At 43.8% G+C, this 21,143-nt stretch overlaps 2 protein-coding genes and 1 long non-coding RNA gene across 3 annotated transcripts in view; 2 read left to right on the top strand and 1 right to left on the bottom strand.

Annotated features, from left to right (window-relative positions):
• The window catches only part of SELENOF (selenoprotein F), a 52,504-nt gene extending 35,088 nt beyond the window's left edge, over positions 1–17,416 (bottom strand). Inside the window, exons 1-2 of the mRNA XM_019531149.1 lie at positions 17,299–17,416; positions 14,049–14,216 (exon numbers count right to left, since the gene is read on the bottom strand). Of these exons, the coding sequence (XP_019386694.1) occupies positions 14,049–14,216; positions 17,299–17,367 (237 nt within the window). The 5' untranslated portion in view covers positions 17,368–17,416. The remainder of the gene's footprint in view (positions 1–14,048; positions 14,217–17,298) is intronic.
• Positions 6,320–9,057, top strand: LOC109307322. Its single transcript, XR_002100235.1, has 2 exons — positions 6,320–7,076; positions 8,816–9,057. It is a non-coding gene; the product is annotated as an uncharacterized LOC109307322 (long non-coding RNA).
• A 612-nt stretch (positions 17,417–18,028) lies between the features above and the next one.
• Positions 18,029–21,143, top strand: part of HS2ST1 (heparan sulfate 2-O-sulfotransferase 1) — a 149,574-nt gene continuing 146,459 nt past the window's right edge. The window contains exon 1 of the mRNA XM_019531148.1: positions 18,029–18,358. Coding sequence (XP_019386693.1) covers positions 18,235–18,358 — 124 coding nt within the window. The 5' untranslated portion in view covers positions 18,029–18,234. The remainder of the gene's footprint in view (positions 18,359–21,143) is intronic.

The raw sequence follows: 21,143 nt of genomic DNA, 5'->3' as shown, positions 1-21,143 counted from the left end.
CAAGGGGAGAATGACGTCCCGGGATTTGCTCGAGAAGCATCTATGGATGCACGCCAGCATTTTGGTCGCTTTACTAGCCGCAGCATCTTATGCTATTCTCAGCAAATTAAATACGCAAGATGCTATTTTGACCCCAATTATCAGACCAAGATTAATGAACACCTCTCAGGGATGTGACAGAGCCTGATTTTGTAAACACTTCTTATTGTGAGATGTTTCATTTGCACGACTCACAAGAGTAAGTGTTTTTAGGATGGGGCTCAGATTTGACCGATAATTTGTGAAAGCTTGTAGTGATGCACCAAATCTGTCATTAATTCATTTGTGAAGGGCTCACACTAATTGTACTTTTCCATATTTAAGCTTGATTCTTATTTAGCAGCAACTCATTTGGTAAAGGGGTTCTTTCCTTTATGTATTTTTAATTTTCATCTCAACCTCTCAGCATATATTTGGAAGATTTTACTGGACAATCCAAAGCCTGATTTTGCAGATCCTTGTTTATATAAACAGTAGTCTACAGAATTAAGGCCTCTTTTTAATTTTGTTGTAGCATTCATTTATTCCCTTACATATTTCAGTGAATCATACACAGCAGTACCATTAAACTTGCTATTTTATCAATGTGAAAAAGTGACCTTTGCTGGCAGGAAGGGATGAATTTAAGGGTTTTTTAAGTCTAAAAAGGTATAGCATATGTACTCAGAAACAGAGAAGTATGTAACACACTTAAGGTTTACAAAAATTTCAGTCTCCTTCACTACCATCTAGCAGCTTCCCTTTCACGCCAACAGTTGAAGCTTAAAGTCTAACCTGTTCCTTGCAATCAGATTTAAAATATTTTTCAAATGAAACTGAAGTAAAACAACTTTCATCCTTAGAAGTCATTTTCTATACTGTGTTCTGGTAATATCAAAGTTTCTAAAGCAGGAGGAGGTACATGGACTTTTAAGGAGACAAGGCAAGAGAAACCCAAAGGAGGAAAAATTAAGTTTTGTTATTCTGTCAGACACATTGGCTGCTTACAGAAGTAATTGCACCCCCCAGCCTGAAAAAATGGTGCTTTACTTTAAACTCTGTGTGCTCCCATGCTGAGCCCAGTGCATGCCCAGAAGAGGTTCCACATTAGTTGGACTTGGCTTACCCAACATCTGTATAATTGGGTGCTTTAGTGGGGCTTTTTGGGCACTTTTACCTAATAGCTCATTGAATCAGCTTTAGATAAAAGTGCCCAAAAGCCCCACTGAAGTGCCTGCTCTATACAGATGCTGAAGAGCTGGGTCTAACTAATGCACTATTTTTTCCGGTTAAGCATGTTTTTTGTTCCCTATGTCTGTCAGCAGCCATTATGTAAAAGGATGCATGACCCTAGCACAAATATAGTTTAACTAAAAATGTTTTTATATAGCATAAAACAATAATGGTTGGAAGTATTGAAATATTAGGCAAGTTAATAGAAATAAAGAATTAGCTGGACTGGATAAGAGTCCATCTAAAATTTGATTCAGCAATTAAATGCTTTCCCGGATCAAGACCCTGATAATTGAAGAAGGTAACCACCATGTTCCCAAAACAAAAAGACAATTCATATTCCACTGACAAACTGTTCAGCGCATGTCTAAATTCTGTCCGAGCCTGAGCTAAATTATCCTTTTTTTTGTTTATATGTAAGTATAGATCATAGAATTATCCAGCCACAGTTTTGAAATATCCTTGGCAGTAAATTCCTAATGTTTACCATGAAATGGCATATTATCTTCATTTAATGGCATTTCCTTATTTTGCTATTATAAAGCAAAGACTAAAAAACAAAACAAAGACACAGACAAATGCACCAGTTTTTACTTTTCTGTTCACAGAATTCTGAATGCTGTAAGAAAGTAATGTCATTTTATTTTGAACGTAAAAGTAATGTATTTTGGTATTGCCAAGATTAAGAAAAAGAAACATTTCAGGGGGAATCACAAAAAGACTAAGGTAATTTGTTACTCTGTTATACTGCAAAGAACATTTTAGGAAGCTTTACAAAGGAGCTTTACAAATAAGTTTGGCTTTTTTTCTTGCTGTGTAAGGCAGCACGTGAATTAGTCTGAAATTGTGTGTGGACTTTCCATAAGGGTTGAAGCTAAAACCAAAAAAACATTTAAGTAGATCATAATATAAACAACTATAAATTACTTAAAATGCTTATGGAAGCTATTTTTATGGCCACTGAGAGTAGTCATTCAGTATGTAGCAATCAATACAATGCAAACAATATGCTTCTTTGAAATCAATGGGAATATTTTACATGCTTAAAGTTAAGCATCTGAATAAATTTCCAAAGGATTTGCTGTAAGACTGTAAGCTTTCTGGATAAGCAGAAGTTTTACAATGGCACAGAAAGAAAAGTAGCTGTGTGTAAATATGCTACAAGTAAAATATGTTTTCAGTTTAAAAAAAAAAAAAAAATGATGAAATACAGATTTAAAAGTCTTGCATAATTATCAAGAGAATTTATTAAGAACAAAATCTACCTATACTCTGTTACTGTTATTATACGATTGCAACCTCCCATGCTGCTCACTAGCACATTTTGCTGGAACTGGCTTTTCAGGTGCCACCGTCCCTTTAACGGTTGACAGCTTGCCGTCCAGTCAGATATCTTTGGTGGTCCCCAGGGGTTCTCGCTTGCCAGGTCTTTGTTGGAATAAATTCGTTATTGGGAGGAAGATCTTGTGTCCTGCCTTTCCTGGGTCCCCTCTTCAATCTTTCCGTCTGGCTTTCTGCCTCGGGGCTCTGCCTCTTCTACACCCTGCCTTATGCCTACCAGATGTTAATTCCAGGCCTTGACTAGTGCTCATCACAGCACAGGTTTATCTGTTATCTCCTTTAAGTCAGTCAAGTCTGGTTTGGATGGTGTATCTTCCAGCTTTAGGCCATAAAGCAACTGACCTGTACTTTTATTGGGCCAGATTACCTTGTTCCCTAGTGTGTTCTTGTCTCCTCCTGGTGTGAATCCTTTTCTCTCTCTTCTTTAGGTTGGACGTTGTCTCACTCCTGGCTGGCGGCATCCAGGATCCAGTGTTCTATTTCTGGTAAGTAATTATGCTCTCCTGGGCTTAATTTATTCCTCTCTGGCCCCTCCTGGGGCTGCCACCAGATGCCCTCTGAGGGGCTGCGAACAGCTCTGAGCTGCTCTGGGTCCTCTGGAGGACTTGCATCCAGTCCTCTCTGATCTCTGTCTGGCATAGTTTTTATACTTCCCCCAGGGGGCTGGCCAACTAATCAGCTTCAGCATGCTGCCATAAAGCAGGTCCATGCCGGTGCTGGCACCATTCCCAGCTCTCCCTTGGTCCAGGGCAGGTTTTTTTTTTTTTCTCCTTTCCCTCGTGTGGTGTTTTTTCTTTCAGCAGCCCCACTCTGGCTGTACTTCTGGTTCCCGGCAGTGTCCCGCTGGCTCTGTGCCTCTCTTCCTCTAGGCAAGTATTTTTCCATGGTGGTGTCCTCACCACAATGATAAATCAAACTAATGGCCTTCCACCTGCCTGGCAAAAATATCCCAGGTAAGCTGATTTATTATTTAATTTGAAAATATGTAGGATATCAGTCTATGGTAAAGAAAGCATTTGAAAGTCTTCTCCCCTCCCCCCACCAAATTTTGCTAGAGTGAAAGCAAGCTGTCATTACAATTTCCTAAAAAAAACAAAAACAAAAAAAAAAAACCCCAACACACTTCTTGGTGTTTCCCCAATATAAAATTATTAGAATTTTTTTAAAACCAGATTATAGATTAAACATATGGGGTTGAAAATCTGTAATACCAACCCATTAAAGGATTTATCATAGTTAGATTTAATCTGAGGCTAGGCACTATCCTGTGGAATAATAATAATTATGGAATTAATTTAGAAAAATACCACAACGACTATTTTTTTTATACTAATACCCATCTATTCAAGATACCCACTTCCCACCACTGACTTCCACTGGTTGATCTGCAGAGAAAGATAGAGCCTGAGCTTTTAAAAATGCAGTGAATTTAGATTGCACATATCCAAACAACGAACCTAAACACAAGTTCAATAGGATAAAACTTCTGAAATATTATTTAAAATCTGTATCTAGTATTGATCCATACTGATTATGGTAAAGCTATTTGCTGAAAAAAATGCCTGAAATGTTAATCCTACTATGTACTTTCTTATCCAATTTATAAATACATCCACCCTAGCATAATCACTTCTTCAATTAATCAAAGATTACTTTATTTGACCATTTTGACATAGGCCTATTGGCTTTATCAAACTGGTATTTTATAAGTCTCCTCCAAAACACAAACTTGGCTTGTTTCAGATTTCTTCAATGAGGCAGCAGCATGAATTAAAAGAAAGAGAAAGAGATAACCAAGATGAACACTAAACCCGAACAACAGAAATGTAGCCAGGTTCACCAATATAAATAGATTAGCTTTCACTACAAAATCAAATTGCACCTCACATGACCTCTATTTGTCTTTTACTATATACAGTCTCAGTGATGCCTAATTATTTTGGCTCTGCAGGCCAGGTGATTGGTGTGGGGTGGGCCAGGGCAGTGTCATCTGTCCTATGGGCATAGATGACGTGCAAGGGGGGAACAAAGAGATGTGTGTTCCCCCCTGAGATTGGCTGGTGCTGAAGCCACTGTTGGCTTCTGTGGGAGGTCGCCACTCGCAATCCCCTCATCACCAATGCGGCCAGTGCCCACTCGCCACCCCCTCCTCTGACACTGATACCAGCGGCTGCAGGCAGTCCCTGCTCATCACTCCTGATACCAATGGCTGCAGGTGGTCTCTGCTCACTGCCATGGTATTCCTCCAGTCTCTGGAGGCACCAGTCATTCATGCCTATGGGGCTCCCCATGGATCAAGAAATTTGATGGCAGAGGAGCAGTAGCAGTGTTCACTGCCATGGCTTTCGGAGTCACAGCAATTAACACTAATGCTGTTCCTCCACTGCCCGATTTCCAGACCTGTGGGGATTCCTATGGGCCAGTTGATATGGCTCTATGGCACAGATCTAGTCTGAAGATTCTAGGTTAAGCATCACTGGACTACATCTCCTGAGATCCCTTTAAGTTCTGAATTTAAATCTCTCAACAACATTCAATTTTAGCAACTTTTCTGAAATGGACATTTACATAAATATTATGAATAATATTATAAAGTTTTGACTGCTTAATGTCTTACTCACACTAAACTTCACACATTGGAAAGGGTCTCCAAAGTCTGTGTGACTGCTTATATAAAATAATCCTGCCTCCAATACTTTCAATGGGGCTATAACTTGACCCAGGATGCATAATCAAGTTTCTGCAAATTTGGAGTTGAAAATAGACCTAAGAAATAAAATATCACAGATATGACCAGCCTCAGAAATATAGTCCCAGAACACACACATTCATTAAATGTATTGGTTCTAACCATGCAAACCTATTTAACTGTAAATACTGGCCTGTCTTGCATGCCATATTTCTAAAAATATTAAAATAAGGTCAATAAAGCATTTTATACCCGATTTTATGTTTTCCGATAAAATGCTACATGAAATGTTAGAATGAAGTTTTCTTACACACAGAGTATTTGATACAAAATACCTTTTACAATCAAATATCAAATAATTTTAAGGTTTTCTTTTTAAGTTTAATTAGGTGGTCTTTCGTCACACACAAACAGATAAAAATGTTGGATTCTGAGACAATGACAGCTGGATGTATGTGCCTAGAACTATCTAGTTCATGGTAATATAAAGATGCAGAGTTGAAGAGTTCCAGTATCTGAAGTAATCTGTAAAGAAATGAGAGCAGGTATGCCAGGGGAGTCATGTTAACAGACCAGAAAAAAAGCCTTGCAAAGCCTTTGATCAAATTTAGTGAATAGAATTTATGTACCACAGAATTGTGTAACAGGTCATTTTTTATTTCAAATCGGTACTCATATCCACATAGTTATTGGTTTCAGAAGTTAATTTTGAACCTAGCCCCATATTTCAGATTAGCTTGGTTTAGTCTTATTCCTCATCACATGATTGACCATCTGTAACTGGAGTTTCCTTGCCTGTCAGAGAAATCTTGCTGCTCTCTTTTCCAGAAATTACAGTTCATTTATAGTACGAGGGCAGTTTGGTCTATGAAGCTTTCATTCTCCCATCTACTTTCTATTCCCTTCCTGACAACATCTCATCTTACAAATAAGAACATATTTATATACATTAGAGTTCTGGGTCAGTAACATCTACCTATTTTTGTATCTGCATTCACAAAACTGTTGATTTGTTTTGCTCTGTCATAAAGTGCCTATTTTATACAGTGCCACGTGAAAGCAAAATATGTAGAATCTCAAGCAAGTAATTAATGCTTACAGAGGAGCAGTACCACTTTATGAGATTAAATCATAGATTATATTAGAGATGTTGAAGTATTTTATATAGAATACTAATTAGTTGAATAGTCTTCAGTTCATTTCATTTTTGGAAAGCCTGCAAGTAGGAAGACATTTGAATTAATCATATTCATGTTGAATTCTGAGACCTAAACATAGTAAATTCATTTAAAAATCTAAAAATATGACATTAGGATGAAAGCATCATCATCTGTAAAGAATGTTCTATTTTCTTAACCTCAGATATCTGACAACAGCTGTTAGTGGGTCAACAGGGATAAATACTACCAAAGATAATGGATAACTCTGCCTTATTTAGACAAGTTTCCGTTTGTAATTAACATAACACAGAGGGCTCAGTAAAGCAGTCTACCATAACAAGATTTCTTCCCTGAAACTGAATTTTCAACACACTGAACATGCAATTCAAAGACCTTTGACCAAAACCCTTCTGCATCAAGACTCACAGATACTGCATACACAGCATATCGAATATGAAGAGGTCACTGAACAACTAGAAAAACGTCCTTGTATGCAGGCAGATTGATCACTGGCTATTCCCATTGTCATTTCCTTATCTAACCTGATACTTAAAATATTAACTAATGGGTTGCTAATATCACAACTGATATCATTTTTAGACGTAGACGGTATTTAAAGGAACTATTGTAGTGAAGTGTCACGGGGCGGGGCCTAGGGGCGGCCGTGCACCCACTAGTGCCCCTCCTGCCGTGCCACTTAGGCAATCTAGTGCCCCCTATTCTCACCCGCCACGTCTTGCTGGTATGTATATGGTTCTATGGGAGGCTGCCTCCAATCTCCTACCACATGGCATTATGGTAAACTACCCCGGCCCATATGGGGTGACTCGGTGCAACCCCAGTCTTATGGGCAATGCATGCCTCCTATGTCCCCTTCAGCACGCCCCAAGCCTCACAGCTATTCCCGGACGTTATCAAGTCCTTACCCTTTAGCGCCCTACCTGGTGCCCCTGTGCTCGTCACGCCCTGGTGCCCCTCTCTGGCACCCCGGGCCTGTCACACACCTGGCACCCACTCTCTAGTACTCCTGGGCTTATTGTGCATCTGGCACCCCTTCACTGGTGCCCCTGGGCTGGTCATGCAACCTGCGCCCCTCTACCGGCACCTTTGGGCTTGTCTCGTAACCTGTGCCCCTTTACCAGCGCTCCTGGGCCTGTCACACAACCTGCGCCCCTTTCTCTGGCGCTCTTGGGCTGGTCACGCACCCTGCGCCCCTCTGACCCTCTGTGGTCCCCACCACAGTGGAGCCCCTCCAGGATCTTTTCCTGCCCACACCCTGGTGGGTGTCTATAAACTACATGTGCCCCCCCCTCTGGGCTTCCCGCCCTCTCAGGGCCTATGCCACGCTTCCTGCGCTTCCTCACCCTCTCGGGGCCTATGCCACGCTTCTTGCCCTCTCTGAGCCCTTTCGCCCCCCCCACCCGGGCTTCTCGACCTCTCAGGGCCTATGGCGCACTTCCCATGCTTCCTCGCCCACTCGGGGCCTATGCCGTGCCTCTCGTACTCAAGCCGCACCTCTCGCGCTTCCTCGCCCCTCTGGGCCTATATCGCACCTCTCGCGCCCAGGGCTCAGGTAGCCTGTAGCTGTGCCTGGCCCCCTGACCCTTCCTCCGGGTCCTGCGCCCTACTGGGCAACCGCCCTCGTGGGCTGGGGTCCCAACCCCCACACTCTCCGGACGCTTCTCCGGTACTCAAATGCTGTGCCCCTTGTGGCACTGCACACTGTGCCCTCGCTGGGCACTGGGAACCCCAAGCTACTGGGGAGCCCCTGTGAGGCCTCCTCATGCCCCTACAGCCTCACCCGGTCCTCCGGTTGGGGTCAGCACCCCCAACACGCGCCCCACTGGCGCAAACAACTGTGCCCGCCCGGCACCACTCGCTGTGCCCACTGGGCACCAGGAAACCCCAGATTACTGGGGAGCTCCCGTGAGGCCTCCTCACACCCCTCCAGCCTCACCCGGTCCTCCAGTCTTAAACAGTAACAAAACCATGAGCCAAGTGGCTGCAACACAAACAAGAAGCCTACCGGCTTATAACACAAACCTTGCACTCACTAGGCTCTTCACTATGTTCCTCTTAGGTTCTCTCTCTACCCCTGCATCATTGCAGCCGGTCAGCGTGGTCAGGCAGCAACCATCCACTCGGCCTGCTCAGCTCTCCCACAGAGATCCTGCTCCTGCGGCTGCCAGAAGGGAACTGTTCCATAGGCTCCGGCCTGTTTATAAAGGCCCGGCCCTGCCCTGCCCCTTTTTGGCCATGTGACCTGCCTGGTTGCCCCAGCAACCGGCACCTGAGCTGCCCTGGTAATTGGCAGCTGAGCCCTTTTTACTACTACTACTCAGTAGCAGGCACCCTAGTGTCCTGCTACATGAAGGAAAAGAGTAACTGTAGAAATGACTGCACATTTTAAGAAACAAATTAATTTATTAAGCAGCTGAGATTTTCAAAAATTTTTAACGTTAACCTAACTCAGTGGCACTTTTTAGACTCAAAACCCTCCTTGGAAAGTGCAAGCTTTTAGCTTTTACTTGCTTTTTGACTATAGAAAAAAAATAAAGTAGGACTATCAATTAATTGCTGTTAACATGTGCGATTAAAGTGTTAATTGGTTTTGCATTCATTTTTTTAATGCATTAATCATCATGTGGTTTTGGAGCCCATGCCTGGGCTCTGCTGCTCCGCCATCATCACCACTGCTTTGGGGTCTCTGGACACATGCTCCAAGCAGCTGCAGCAGGAATAGGGGGGAGGGGTGGCACATAGGGAGACGCACACGAGCAGCCGGAGCATGCATGCAGCCAGGAACGCAGCACGACAATGTGTAGAGCAGCGTCCTGCTGGTAAGTCTGTGGATGGGCAGGGGTGACGGAAGGGACGGGGGAGGGCAGATAGAGGCCCGCATTGTGAGGGAGGTGCTGTGTTGAATGGGGCCTCAGGGCCAGGGTGGGTTGTGGGACAAAGCTGCGGTGGCTCATCCAGGGGCATGGCTCCCCGCCACTGCGTGTACCCTCAGAGGAAGCATAGGGAATATGTGCCCCCTGCCCCACCAGATTTGTGCGAGAAGTGGAGGTGAGCTGCCTGCTGTGGGCTGGGGCTCTTTACTCTGCTGCCTTTGCTCTGGGAGCTGAGACATGCCATGTTGTGCCTCCTGCCACCTGGTGGGGGACCCGTGTCATGGCCAGCATGTGGTTCTCAGGGCAAAGAGCCCCAGCCCGCAGCAGGCAGCTTACTTCCACCCTACACACAAATTCAGGGGGCACGTGCCCCCCATGCCTCCCCTGGGGACGCATGCAGAGGTAGGGAGCCCTCCCCCTCCATGCTCCTGGATGAAAGCCCACAGCTGTATTCCACAACTGGCCCCTGGCACCATTCACTCAGCCTGTGCCCCACTCCCTCCCTCACTGTGGGAGCCTCGATCCACTCCTTGCCCCTTCCCTCTGTCCCTCCCCCTCCACAGACTTACCTGCTGGTCACTGTATCTGCATCTGCCCCTCACTCCCAAACCACAGCCTCCCATCCCAGCTGCTGCCCCTCTCTCCTACAGTACCCTGCATCCTGCCAGGGTGTGCATGGACCCCACCCCACCCGTTCCTGGCGTCCAAACCCCACACCCCACCCACCTTCACAAATTCCCCCAACACACACACCCCCCACCCCCACACCACTAAAAATACTTGCATAATTTTGAATTTTTTTGTGCACAATCTTGAGTTTTTAGCTATGTGATTAAAATAGCAATTCATTGCAACTAATTTTTTTTAATCATGCAACTAATCACAATCAGATTTTTTTATCATTTGACAGCCCTATAATAAAGCTACTCACTTGCTGCAAAACACTAAGACAGACCACCCAGTCAGAATGTTTCTGACACTTTGAATTCCTGTTGGAAACTTCTGAGCTTGTCTTGTGAATCATGTGTAGGTGTTTGTATCCACAGCATCCTTAAAATAATTTGATAGCACCCGGTCTTAGAATCATTAGCCTAACTACTCCTATCAAAATCAGCAAAAAAAAAAGTGGGGAACACTTAGTGTACACTGGGGAACAAATAGTATACTGTTTTACTGAAGAACCTTAAAAATTTTAATATTGTGGATTTCTGTGAATACTAATCAGAACCTTTCCCACTTTGATGAATGCAAATGTTTCTTCAGAATCTGTTTCTCCACATTTCAATACTGAGGTGGAATAATTACTGTAATTGAGAAACCTAAGCATCAAGGTTTCAAGTAGCACTAAAAATAATTTGTTTTAGGAAGTAAACATTATACGTTATTATTTTAATCTTTCATTGAGCATTCCTTTATAAACTGTTTGAGATGGTTTTAGTAACATACTCCGTGACCAACATGGGAGCCAGTCTCTCACCTTAAGGACCTCTACATTTTGTAGCCCTTACTATTTTCTTTTATTTGTACAATAAATTATTAGATTTCTCCAGTTGCCAAATGCTGACTCTCTGGAAGCTAGTATGTTTGTACTCCTTTATTCTTTGAAACCTTTTCCTGTATTATATTGCCTATGATTAGCTGTTGATGACTACTAAGTCTTCCCACTATTTACATGTTTTCCCTCACTTAGCTGTTCCATGCACATAAGGAGTTACTCTAATAGTATTCTTTCTGTATTAGGATCTCTACTCTCTGGGTAATAAACTAGTCTTCTGTGTATCTTAAAACTCCTTTTAATTAAAATATATCTGGCACGCTGTCTTTATTAGTATAAAAGAAAAGAATAACCGAAGACAGACATTGACAAGAGTATAGATAAAAGGCTAAGCTGCAAAATTGCTAGCCATGAGTTCAGATCATATAAGTTACCATCAAATAATACAGGGACCTTGACACTTTCTGGTATGGGAAGGGACTTCATAAAGGCTTATGCATAGAATGATCTATTTGGGAGTACCAAACTATTAAATGGAAATCAGATTTTCTAGTTAAAGCATTAAGTGTACCAACATCAAAATTTACCATCTTAAGAAGCATTTTGCATAAACCAAACTTCAGCTTTAAGACTAATGGACCTGAAGATAAGGCAAACAATCCCCAAAACCAATATCATATTATGTCTGAACAGGCATAGTGTCCAGAAACAGGATTTAAGAACCCCGAGTTTCAGTCCAGAAATTTTTCTATTAATCCACCTGTAATCCCACTGGCAGGTAGTGGCTTCTCACCTGTTATATTTCATTACTTTTAACACACTTGTTAATCAGTATCTCGTGGCATATTTTTGACATACTGCCACATTTTACCTACTCCATAGATTGTACCAATTTATACTCACACATTTCATTTTTATGAAAGTCTTTTCACATTGCTTATTCATGACTATTATCTTGATCCTTCAGCATGACATTGGGTTTTCATTCAACATATGTCAGAGGAGGGACTACTGCTACAACAGGTTGTCAGGCTAACACTAACACTATACTGATTAGAAGACTACGTGAATAACACTTTTACCTTAATGTTTTATGTGCTCTGGACAAAGATAATTAAAGGGAGAGGAAAACTTAATTCAGTCACAAAACATGGAGCTGGAGGGGACCTTAAGAGGTCCTGTAATTCAGGAATTGGCAATATATGACTAGTGAAGCTAGGGTCTTCACAGCTGGGAGCCTTCCCATATCACGCTGCCTGCTGCAATGTTAGGGGGGAGAAAGGAAACATTTAAGAGCCTGAAAACTCAAGTTATTAATATCTCATTAACTTGTCATATCATTAATGTCAAGCTCTTTTAAAAACTGACAAAAATACTCAACTTGCAAAGTGGCGAGTATAATGTCTGCTACGTAAGTTTTCACAAGACCCACTGCATTCCCTCTTCCTCAAACTGCAAAATCTAAGACAGCAGCACCTTTTCAGGATTTTTACAAATTCAAGTTAAAAACATTGCATGGGCTTTAAAAACTCCATTTTAGGACTGATTTTTGCTTTTAAAGCAGGTTTTACAATCTGTAGTGTTAATGTGTGAAAAAGTTTACTCTAAAAAAACCCCAAAAACCTGTGTAATCTGGGATCACACTCACTGATTTATCAATCTTAATGAATAGCATTACTACTCAAAGTCTGTCAAAGACTGCCTGCATGAATTAATGACATAATGACATGCTGAGATGTTTGAAGTTCTAATTTTATGCCAAACATCAAGAGTCTACAATACTCATTTTTTTGGAAAACCATAAAACCAATGTGCGTTTTTTTTTCACCTTAAATTACTTTTAGATACCTTCATCTTAGCAATCATCATGTAAATCTACTGAATCAAGAAACAGATCCACTATGGAATCATTACTTTCCAAACCAAGAAAGTTTCTGACGTAAAGTTCCATATAATGAAGAGTGTATATTCTAATCAAAAAAATGTAAGAAAGAAGCCCTATATGTTATCAATCGAAAAGAAAAATGAGATTTAAGAGGTAAAATGGTGCTTAAAACTAAAAGCAACAAAAACAAGCCCAGTAAAACCGCAAATGAAGGTTGCATGACACTTTCCATGATAAAGACCTTGTTTCCAGTTGTTCCACTTTGCCAAAATAAACACCACATAAAATCTTAAAAAGTGCTTTGTAAATAACATGACAGAAAATTAAGCTTACTTAATCTTTTTTAGTTAAGTTAAATGCTTTGCCAAGGTTGGATCAATCAACCATGCTGGGATTTGTCACAAAGGCCTCACTAAAAAATCCAATCAGTAGTAGCAATGGGTGCCATGTAAAGGACAGACACTTAGTGTAAACTGTGCTCACTATGAATTTCTTGTTCATAGGGAACAACTGTAATCCCCCATCCCCATCACAGGCGGAATTCAATGAGTTACCAATAGCTGGTCAGCGTACGATAAGAAAATTCAAAATCAACTCATTTCAATCTTAACATACTGTTGCACATAAGATTAACGTATTCAATCTTAATTCATACTTTTGAACAGCCAGAAATGAAAATTACTTGTAATTTTACTTATGCTGACTTCCTTGGCTCATCAGGAATAATTCCTAGAACTATGCTGACATTTTTGAATATGCGGGTATATTATATCCAGTTAAACTTCTTGCTCTATTAGAAATATAAGAAAGGTAAAGGGAATTTAGTAAACTTAAGCTGTTAGGCTTACTTTTGTGATGTATACTGCACCTCTATAAACTTCGGACATAGCAATATTTTTTTAAATATAAGAAATTATTTTTAAACTACCCTGTGGATTTGCAAACCATGGAGATTAAAAAACATTATAGAAAATCTTTGCTGGCCAATAATATTTGAGTCATACAGCACCAAAAAGAGTACAAATAAAATCAGTTCTTGCTGTTTTCCAGTTTTACCCTTTTCTATCAAAACCTACTTGTTCTTCCAAGTCAAGACAAAGCTGACTATGGTGTCAACTATAAGACAACCAGTGTTAGCCCAGTGACCAGGAGGTCTATAATCAAACAACAAAAGGTGCTCCACACCAGAATGTTACTTTAAAAACGAAAGTATGCCAAACCTGCAAATTCAGATTCTTTCTATATTGGACTGCCAAGAAACTGAGGTTCTAATGCACATATATATTATGATTACTTATTTAAATGTTATCATAGGATTTGGTCGAAAACATACCTTTCTAGTTTCAAACTGAGCTTCCTCTTGGCAACACTGTCTGCAGAATGGATCCAGTTGATTCAGACTAAACTGTCCAAGAAGGCTGCAAGAACTACATAGCAAGTTGCTGGAAAATCCAAGTTCTCTGCATGCTTCTGATGACAATTTTGTCCCATAAACAGATAGCTGCAAGTGAATATATTTGAACAATCATCACACTTTTTCTACATTTAAAATAGTTATTTATACTTGTGGAAAAGGAATGTATTTGGCAGGAAACAAGTCTTGACCCTTGAGTTCTTTTCTTTATGATGCAACTAATCTTATTTGAACTAGGAAAAATTATTTAGATTTAATATCCCTTTTGTATGAGATGTTCAATTAGTGTTTGTAAACCTAGTGACATCCTTAAAAATGTGCTACCCATAAGAAGGATGTCTCCTACTTTCAAGAAGATAAAAATCAGGAAACCACTAAAGATATATACGTAATACATATCCTCTCTGAACTCTACTTTCGCGTACATTCCTGATCAGCTTTCCCTCTAAGATGCGCCGCGGGTGCACAGGTGCCTGGCAGTGTGGTATGAATGCGCCTGCGTGTCTGCACACACCATGCTGCTTAGAGGTTAATTTCAATTTCCTTGGAACATAAATGGCATAGCAGCTGGGCTTGGAGAAGTATGTGGTAACTAGCCAATTGCTGGACTGCCATAGTGGGGGAGCCAGGGGGAGCTGCAGGCCCGGGCCAACCCGGTGGTGTGGGGGGACGGGAGGAGCGGCCTCGGGGCTGACATGGGGGAGCAGGGGTGAGGGAAGACTGGGGGAGGTGGCCTGCTCCTCCACTCTCCCTGCAGCTGCTGTGTTGGGCTGGGCAGGGAGGAATCTCTCCCTCTCCCTCACACCCCCCCCCCCAACTGCTGCGGCAAGCTGTCTTATCTCCCGGTTCGGGCTTGCCCTTGTGTTGGGCCCGGGCCCAGTCCTCCTCTGGCCTCACCATTACTGCTGACGCCACCGCGTTAAAAGGAGAAAATCCTCATTTTCCTGCAGCCAACATAAAACTCGGATCCCTGATAATCAATTATGATGATTACTCTAGTTTAAGAATCTCTAGACATAGTATCAATTCTGGTTAATGCTCAATAATCAAGAAACTCATCTATTTTCCTCACACTTAATGATATAATTTGTCTTTTCTTTTCACTTCACCCAAACCAACTACTTGTGATCCTCCTTCTACTTTGCCTTGCCCATTCCCTCTCCAGCTTGAATTAGGCCAGTAGAACTGGGGGAAGAATGTCATGAGAAAGCAAGGCTTTCAAGTGATTTGCCACTCCTGCTCAATAGCCATTGTCAAAAAAAATGCTACAAATAAGCCTCTGCTCCATTATGGAACACATTTGCTGGGTGACAACTGAACTAAGTCTGTACCAGTTCTCTCTCCAGACTACAACAGAAGATGAGACCCCCCCCACTCCTCCTTGCCCCAGAGCACATTTGGCTCTCTTCTACTCTCCACATTTCAGCATTAACACTTGCAGTGTGCTGGAGTCAGGTAGGTGCTCAGCTATTTCATTTCTCATACTCAAATATCCAAAGCTGAGGTGTTTACTGGATTTCAGCACCAATCCTGGCTAGATTCCAGCTGGCAAAGGTGAGTAAGAACATGCAAATAGGACATGGACACAATGGTTTTATTAGAAATAAACTGATCACCAATCCATAAAGTACCTAACTATATCTGGGTGTCCAATGACACCCAAAAGCTCTCAACAAGTAAGAAATCTTCATTTTTTTTTTTGCTAATTTCATTGTGTGGGTTCAAATTCTACATAAAATATAAGATATGGTGGAGAGTGACACTAAATAAGGTTCTGTTCAAGGGCTCAACTTGTTACAGCAGCCACAACTCAGAATTAGCACCAAACGTAAATCAGATACTAGTGAAAGCCAATGTTATATCAGGTGGGGCCACCAAAGGCTGGTCTGTTTGAACAAACTATTAATTTCAGCACGGGTCTAAATGTGAAGCCTCACTTCAGGGGGGGAAAAAAAAAGAGTGGCTAAGCAGATTTAACATTTTATTGACTCCTTTTCAACTCTTATTTTCAGTGCAGGGATGTGTAAGGGTCTACAATTCCTGTGCTCAGATGCTTGGGAACGTCTAAGTTTTCTTCCCCCACTGCTTTAGAGTTATGACTTAAATTTTAGAGAACAGGGTCTCCGATCTTAGATGGGACAGTGACAGGACAAGGGCCCCAGCATGCTTCTTTTTGTAGCACTACAAAAATGGAAAATGAAGAGCCATCGGCAGCTTCATGTTCAAAACCCTCTGGCAGGAATTACAAAACTCCTGCCAGGGTTTTGTACAATTTTTTTGTACAAAGTTATGAGAAGGCAAGTTTTCTGGCTCCTTGGGGTTCACTCCTTCAGAGGACTCACTGGTGGGCTTCCCCCATCCGTTGCTGCCACCCTGGTGGCAACATGTGGGCAGCAAGCATCCTGAGCCAGTCACTTTCCCTCTTGAAGGAGAGCAGGGGACTGAGGGGTTGCAGGGAAGGCTGCCATCCATGACCCACCAACACTGCCCTGGCTATTGGTCCATTTGGAAGTTTAAAAGGCACAGTGGCAGCCCAGAAGCTTTTTAACGTTCCCACTCCCAGGCAGCTTGTGAGCTCTTGAAGTCTGCAGCTGGCCCTGGTGTCCCATGCTGCCCATACATATCTCAGCCTGTGGCTGCTGGACCTTTGTAGGATCCCAGCTGGCAAAACCAGGCCTCCAATATAGGATACAGCCCCACCCCCCGGTTGTTTTAAACAACCCCGGTTGTCCCAGATCTGCCAATTTTGGGGCACATCAGGCACTTTTAGCAAGGGAAGAAAAGCCTGAAAGCCCTTCGTCCGGCCAAGGCGGCCATTAGTGGGCTACAGGGAACTTCTGTAAGGGCCTCACGGTGCCCGCCAGACGCAGCCAAGGCGACCTCGGGGTGCACGAGGCAGCATCCACGGGTGCTGCTCCGACTCCAGCCGCCCACAGCACAGCGGAGCCAGTAGGAGGCCGCGCAAGGGCCCCGGCCCTCCTCGCCGCCCGGCTGGCCCCGAGCGGGCAGGCCTGGGGCGGCACCTCCGCCTCCCCGAGCGGCCACGTCTCACCCATCCGCACGCCCGCCCGCGCCGCGCCCCGCCTCGTGCACGGGCTACAGCCTCCTCCGGCCCAAGCGGCGCGCTGCCCGGCCCCTCAAACGCGAGGAGACTTGAGCCTGCCCTCACCGCCTGCAGCGCCGCCAGGAGACAAAACCAGAGGCGCCCCGGCCACATCGCTCCGGCAACCGCCGCCATCTTAGTGCAGAACCGCCACGGCCGGCGAAGCCGCGTCAGGACCTCGCCCGCTCATGATGGCCGCTCGCCGCCTGCTGTGGGAGAACCAAAATGTGTCCCTGAACCTCTCGCGTCGTTGAGGGACACTATTGTCCCAGGGTTGCCTTTGGGAAACGCCTGAGTACAACCAAGAAGCTCCACTGAGGGTAGAAGCTTGTAATGCAGGTGACGGATCCTGATTTCCATTAGGCATCACATACGACAGTCCTTGGAAGGTCCTTCCGCTCATAACAGACTAACTTCAGCCCTCACACGACTGACGCACACTTCATCCAATAGCAACAAGGCATAGCCGAATGCGGCTGTCTGCGCCCCTATGACTAGCTGAGCGATGAGGCGGGACCACGGCGTAGCCCATCCAATCCAGAAGGAGCGCATGTAGGCGGGGTGTCGGGCCTTACGGCTGTTCGTGGGGGGAGTTTCTGTGGACGGGGTCACTGCGTGGGCTGCCCAATGGGGTCGGGCGAGGGCGGGGCGGCGGCGAGGCCGTCCAATGGCGACGGGCACGGGGGCGGGCCCTGCGCGTGGCTGGTCAATGGGAGGGCGCGGGGGCGTGCGCGCGGCTGGGCGTTCGGTTGCTGAGCAGCGCACGCAGGCGGGGGGAGGGGTGTGGGTGACCGCGGAGCGCGCTCAGGGCCGGGCCGCGCGGGGGGCGGGTGCTGCTCGGCGGGGATGTGAGAGCCGCGTCCCTCCGCGCGCGCCGGGGTCCCGCTCTCTGCCGGCCTCGCTCGCTCGCTGTGTCCCCGCGGCGGCGGCGGCTGTTCCCGGCCGGGCCCCGCGTTATGTCGTGATCCCGGGCGGGCGGCGCTGCTGCTGCTGCTTCTGCTGATGGGGCTGCTCAGGATTATGCTGCCGCCCAAGTTGCAGCTGCTGGCCGTGTTGGCCTTCGGCCTGGTCGTGTTTTTCCTCGAGAACCAGATCCAGAAGCTGGACGAGTCCCGCGGCAAGCTCGGTGAGCCGCACCGCGCCGGGCCGGGCCGGACCAGCGTGTGGGGGGCTGTGGGAATGGCGAGGGGTACAAAGGTGGAGCTGGCAGGGGAGGGAGGCGATGGCAGTGCCAGGAGCTGGGGAAGGGGAAGCTGCTCCCCACCCGCTTCCCAGTGCAGAGCCCACTGGGACCGGCAGGACCGCGACGCAGCTTCTCCTACATGGCCCTTGTGTTTACGTGTCTGCAAATCCTGTCTAATGGGCTCGATATGACTCCAGGGGGACTGTGCAGAAGAGGCTGGAAGTAGGGGAGACGGCGGTCAGGGCCTCACGCTTCACTCCGATGGAAATTCTGCATAGGGAGAGTGAGGGCTGGGGGTTGGGACTGGGAGAAGATGTGTATTTCTAGGGAGTCTCAATGCACTTTTCCCAAAAGAGCAAGAAGAGAAGGAAAAAAAGCCGAAGACGGTTGTTGCTGGTGATTTGTCGGAGCCGCCGGCCTATATGTGTGGTGTGCAGCCCAGCTGGAGGTTGAGGCACAGTTGTGGTGCCAGAAGCAAGTCCAGCTCCACTTTCCCCTGCTTCTGCACGTATTTATCTGAAATGCCCTTATTTCCAGTTCAAACTTTTTAATAAGACTTGGATCTAATCCAGGCACATGGAGGTGGAAGAGGAGTACTCAAATTGTGTGGGTTAAACCAAATCAAGTGAAATCAGTGGGTTGCATGTAACAGGCAAGAAGCATGATTTGTTTCACCCTCATTGAATGCAGGTTTTATTTATCTCTGCTCAGTAAATGGAACTACTGCGAGACTCCTGTTCAGAGTTAAAGTTGTTAAACTGTGTAAATTTAACCCTTTGCTCTTGCATTTTTAATTTTTACTTTTAATTTCTAACAGTACTTTTCCAGGGGTATAGTAAATGTCAGACTTCAGAAGCACTAAAGGGTTGCATAACTTCAGCAGAACGAGGAGGCGGTGTTTTTAACTCGGTTCATGTTATTCTAACCAGGAATTGGGGTGCAGTAGGACTTCCAAAATACCAAAGAGCAGAGGGTTAGGCTATACATGATTTTGTTACTTAGTGCTTTAGGTAGGTAACCTTATCCATATTAGTTCATTGTAGTATATTTTTTAACAGATGAATGTTTGTGGCTTGCACATATACAGAGGAAAGAAAGGACAATTTCTAGGTTTTTTGGTTAGAATTGGAGGTGGACTTTCAGTGAAATGACAGGTTTTACTGTAATGGTGTTGGAGTGGTGTTGTAGCCTGTCTAGGAAATGTATAAGAAGCAAGGGGTTATTCTGAGATGCATTTTATTGAACCAACTATTGTTGGGAGATGTTAGGTAAGCTTTAGATATAAAGTGAAGAAGGGCGCTTCATGGCTGAAAATTTGTTTTACATAGTTCCCCACTAAACAGTTGCTTCAGTAAGAGATCTCATTCATACATGCACACTCTGTTGCTTTTTGAAAGTTTAACTGTGGCCAACTTCTGAACTCAGTAAAGGTGAGTGGCATTCATAGACTAGTTCAGTGGTTGTCAACCTTTGTAAGCTCATGAGGCTCCTCTGTAGACTCAGCACCCATAAGAAAATGCCAGCTCTTGATTTTTCATCCTTTTTTTGACTACAGAAAAATAATGCAGCAGTTCTGTTGCAAAAACTCAAAGACCACAGCAGGTCAGAATATTTTTAACACTATGGATTCCTGTATGAAAACTCTGGGTTTATCTTGTGAATCATGTCTGCATACCTAATACTACAAACATTTTGTGGCATCCACAGCCCCACAGTTTGAAAAGGATGTCAAAGTACCCCAGGATGCCATGGCACCTTGGTTAAAACCTACTGACCTAGCTACTGGAAATCAGAAGCCTTTAAAAAGTGTTTGACTACATGAGTTATCTATGAGTTTTTTACCTCTCAGTTTAACAATATGTTACTAATATGCAAAGGGTAGAATCATTTGATTTTGCTTGGATGGCTTGTCTTTTTGGTGGCTTATTTAAAAAAGTGTTAAGAAAGAACAACACACTTGGATAATTTGAATAGATATTGTTGATAAAGCAGTCAAGGATTAATAAAATTCCATAGAAGTGTATTTTTAACTGCTTGGCACCACTAGCTGCACTACATCCATTGTTGGCAATGGATGTCATGCCAAGAAAATCCAACTCCTAGATCAAAAGGATTAACATAATGCAATGTGGGAATAAAGGGTTTTGCTGGTAAGACTTCCTTTTACTTCACCTTAATAGATATACATTGGACACAATTAGGTTACATATTTAGAGGATTAAAATACACATCACTCAGTCTGCTTCTGGACAAGAATCCAATCACTTCATTCTACTGATGGAGTTTTTATCTCTTGGAAAAGGGGGTAATCTCTGTTTTGAATTTGATGATAAAATATAACAGAAAATGGTGCCTAGTAAGGGACATGTCAATGGTTCTCAGAGCTGCATGGGAGGAGAAACTAGAGCTGTTTAACAACTTATTAGACTTTATACTCTGGATTAAGAAGTACCTTTGTATGAGAGGCCTGTTACTACAATGATGCACGCAGAAATATGCCACCCCATGTGCATGTATGTAATCTAAATATTATAATAGTAATAAAACCTGATGGAACTTGTAAGTTTTTTGCTGTGGAAATAGTCTGGATGTTTTAGTGCCATTTTCACCTCCCTGCAGTACAGAGTTCAGTTGCCTTATATTGAAATAATCAGTTTTGATCCAACGCAATGGACCTAGAAGGGTAAAACAGAAACAAACAAAACAAAAAACCTAAGAAAAAAATAAT

The sequence above is a fragment of the Crocodylus porosus genome, unplaced genomic scaffold (assembly GCF_001723895.1).
Source record: "Crocodylus porosus isolate Cpor-Errol unplaced genomic scaffold, CroPor_comp1, whole genome shotgun sequence".
In the NCBI taxonomy this organism is placed as follows: domain Eukaryota; kingdom Metazoa; phylum Chordata; order Crocodylia; family Crocodylidae; genus Crocodylus; species Crocodylus porosus.
Note: the sequence above shows the minus strand (reverse complement) of the source record. Positions and strands in the feature narration are given on the sequence as shown.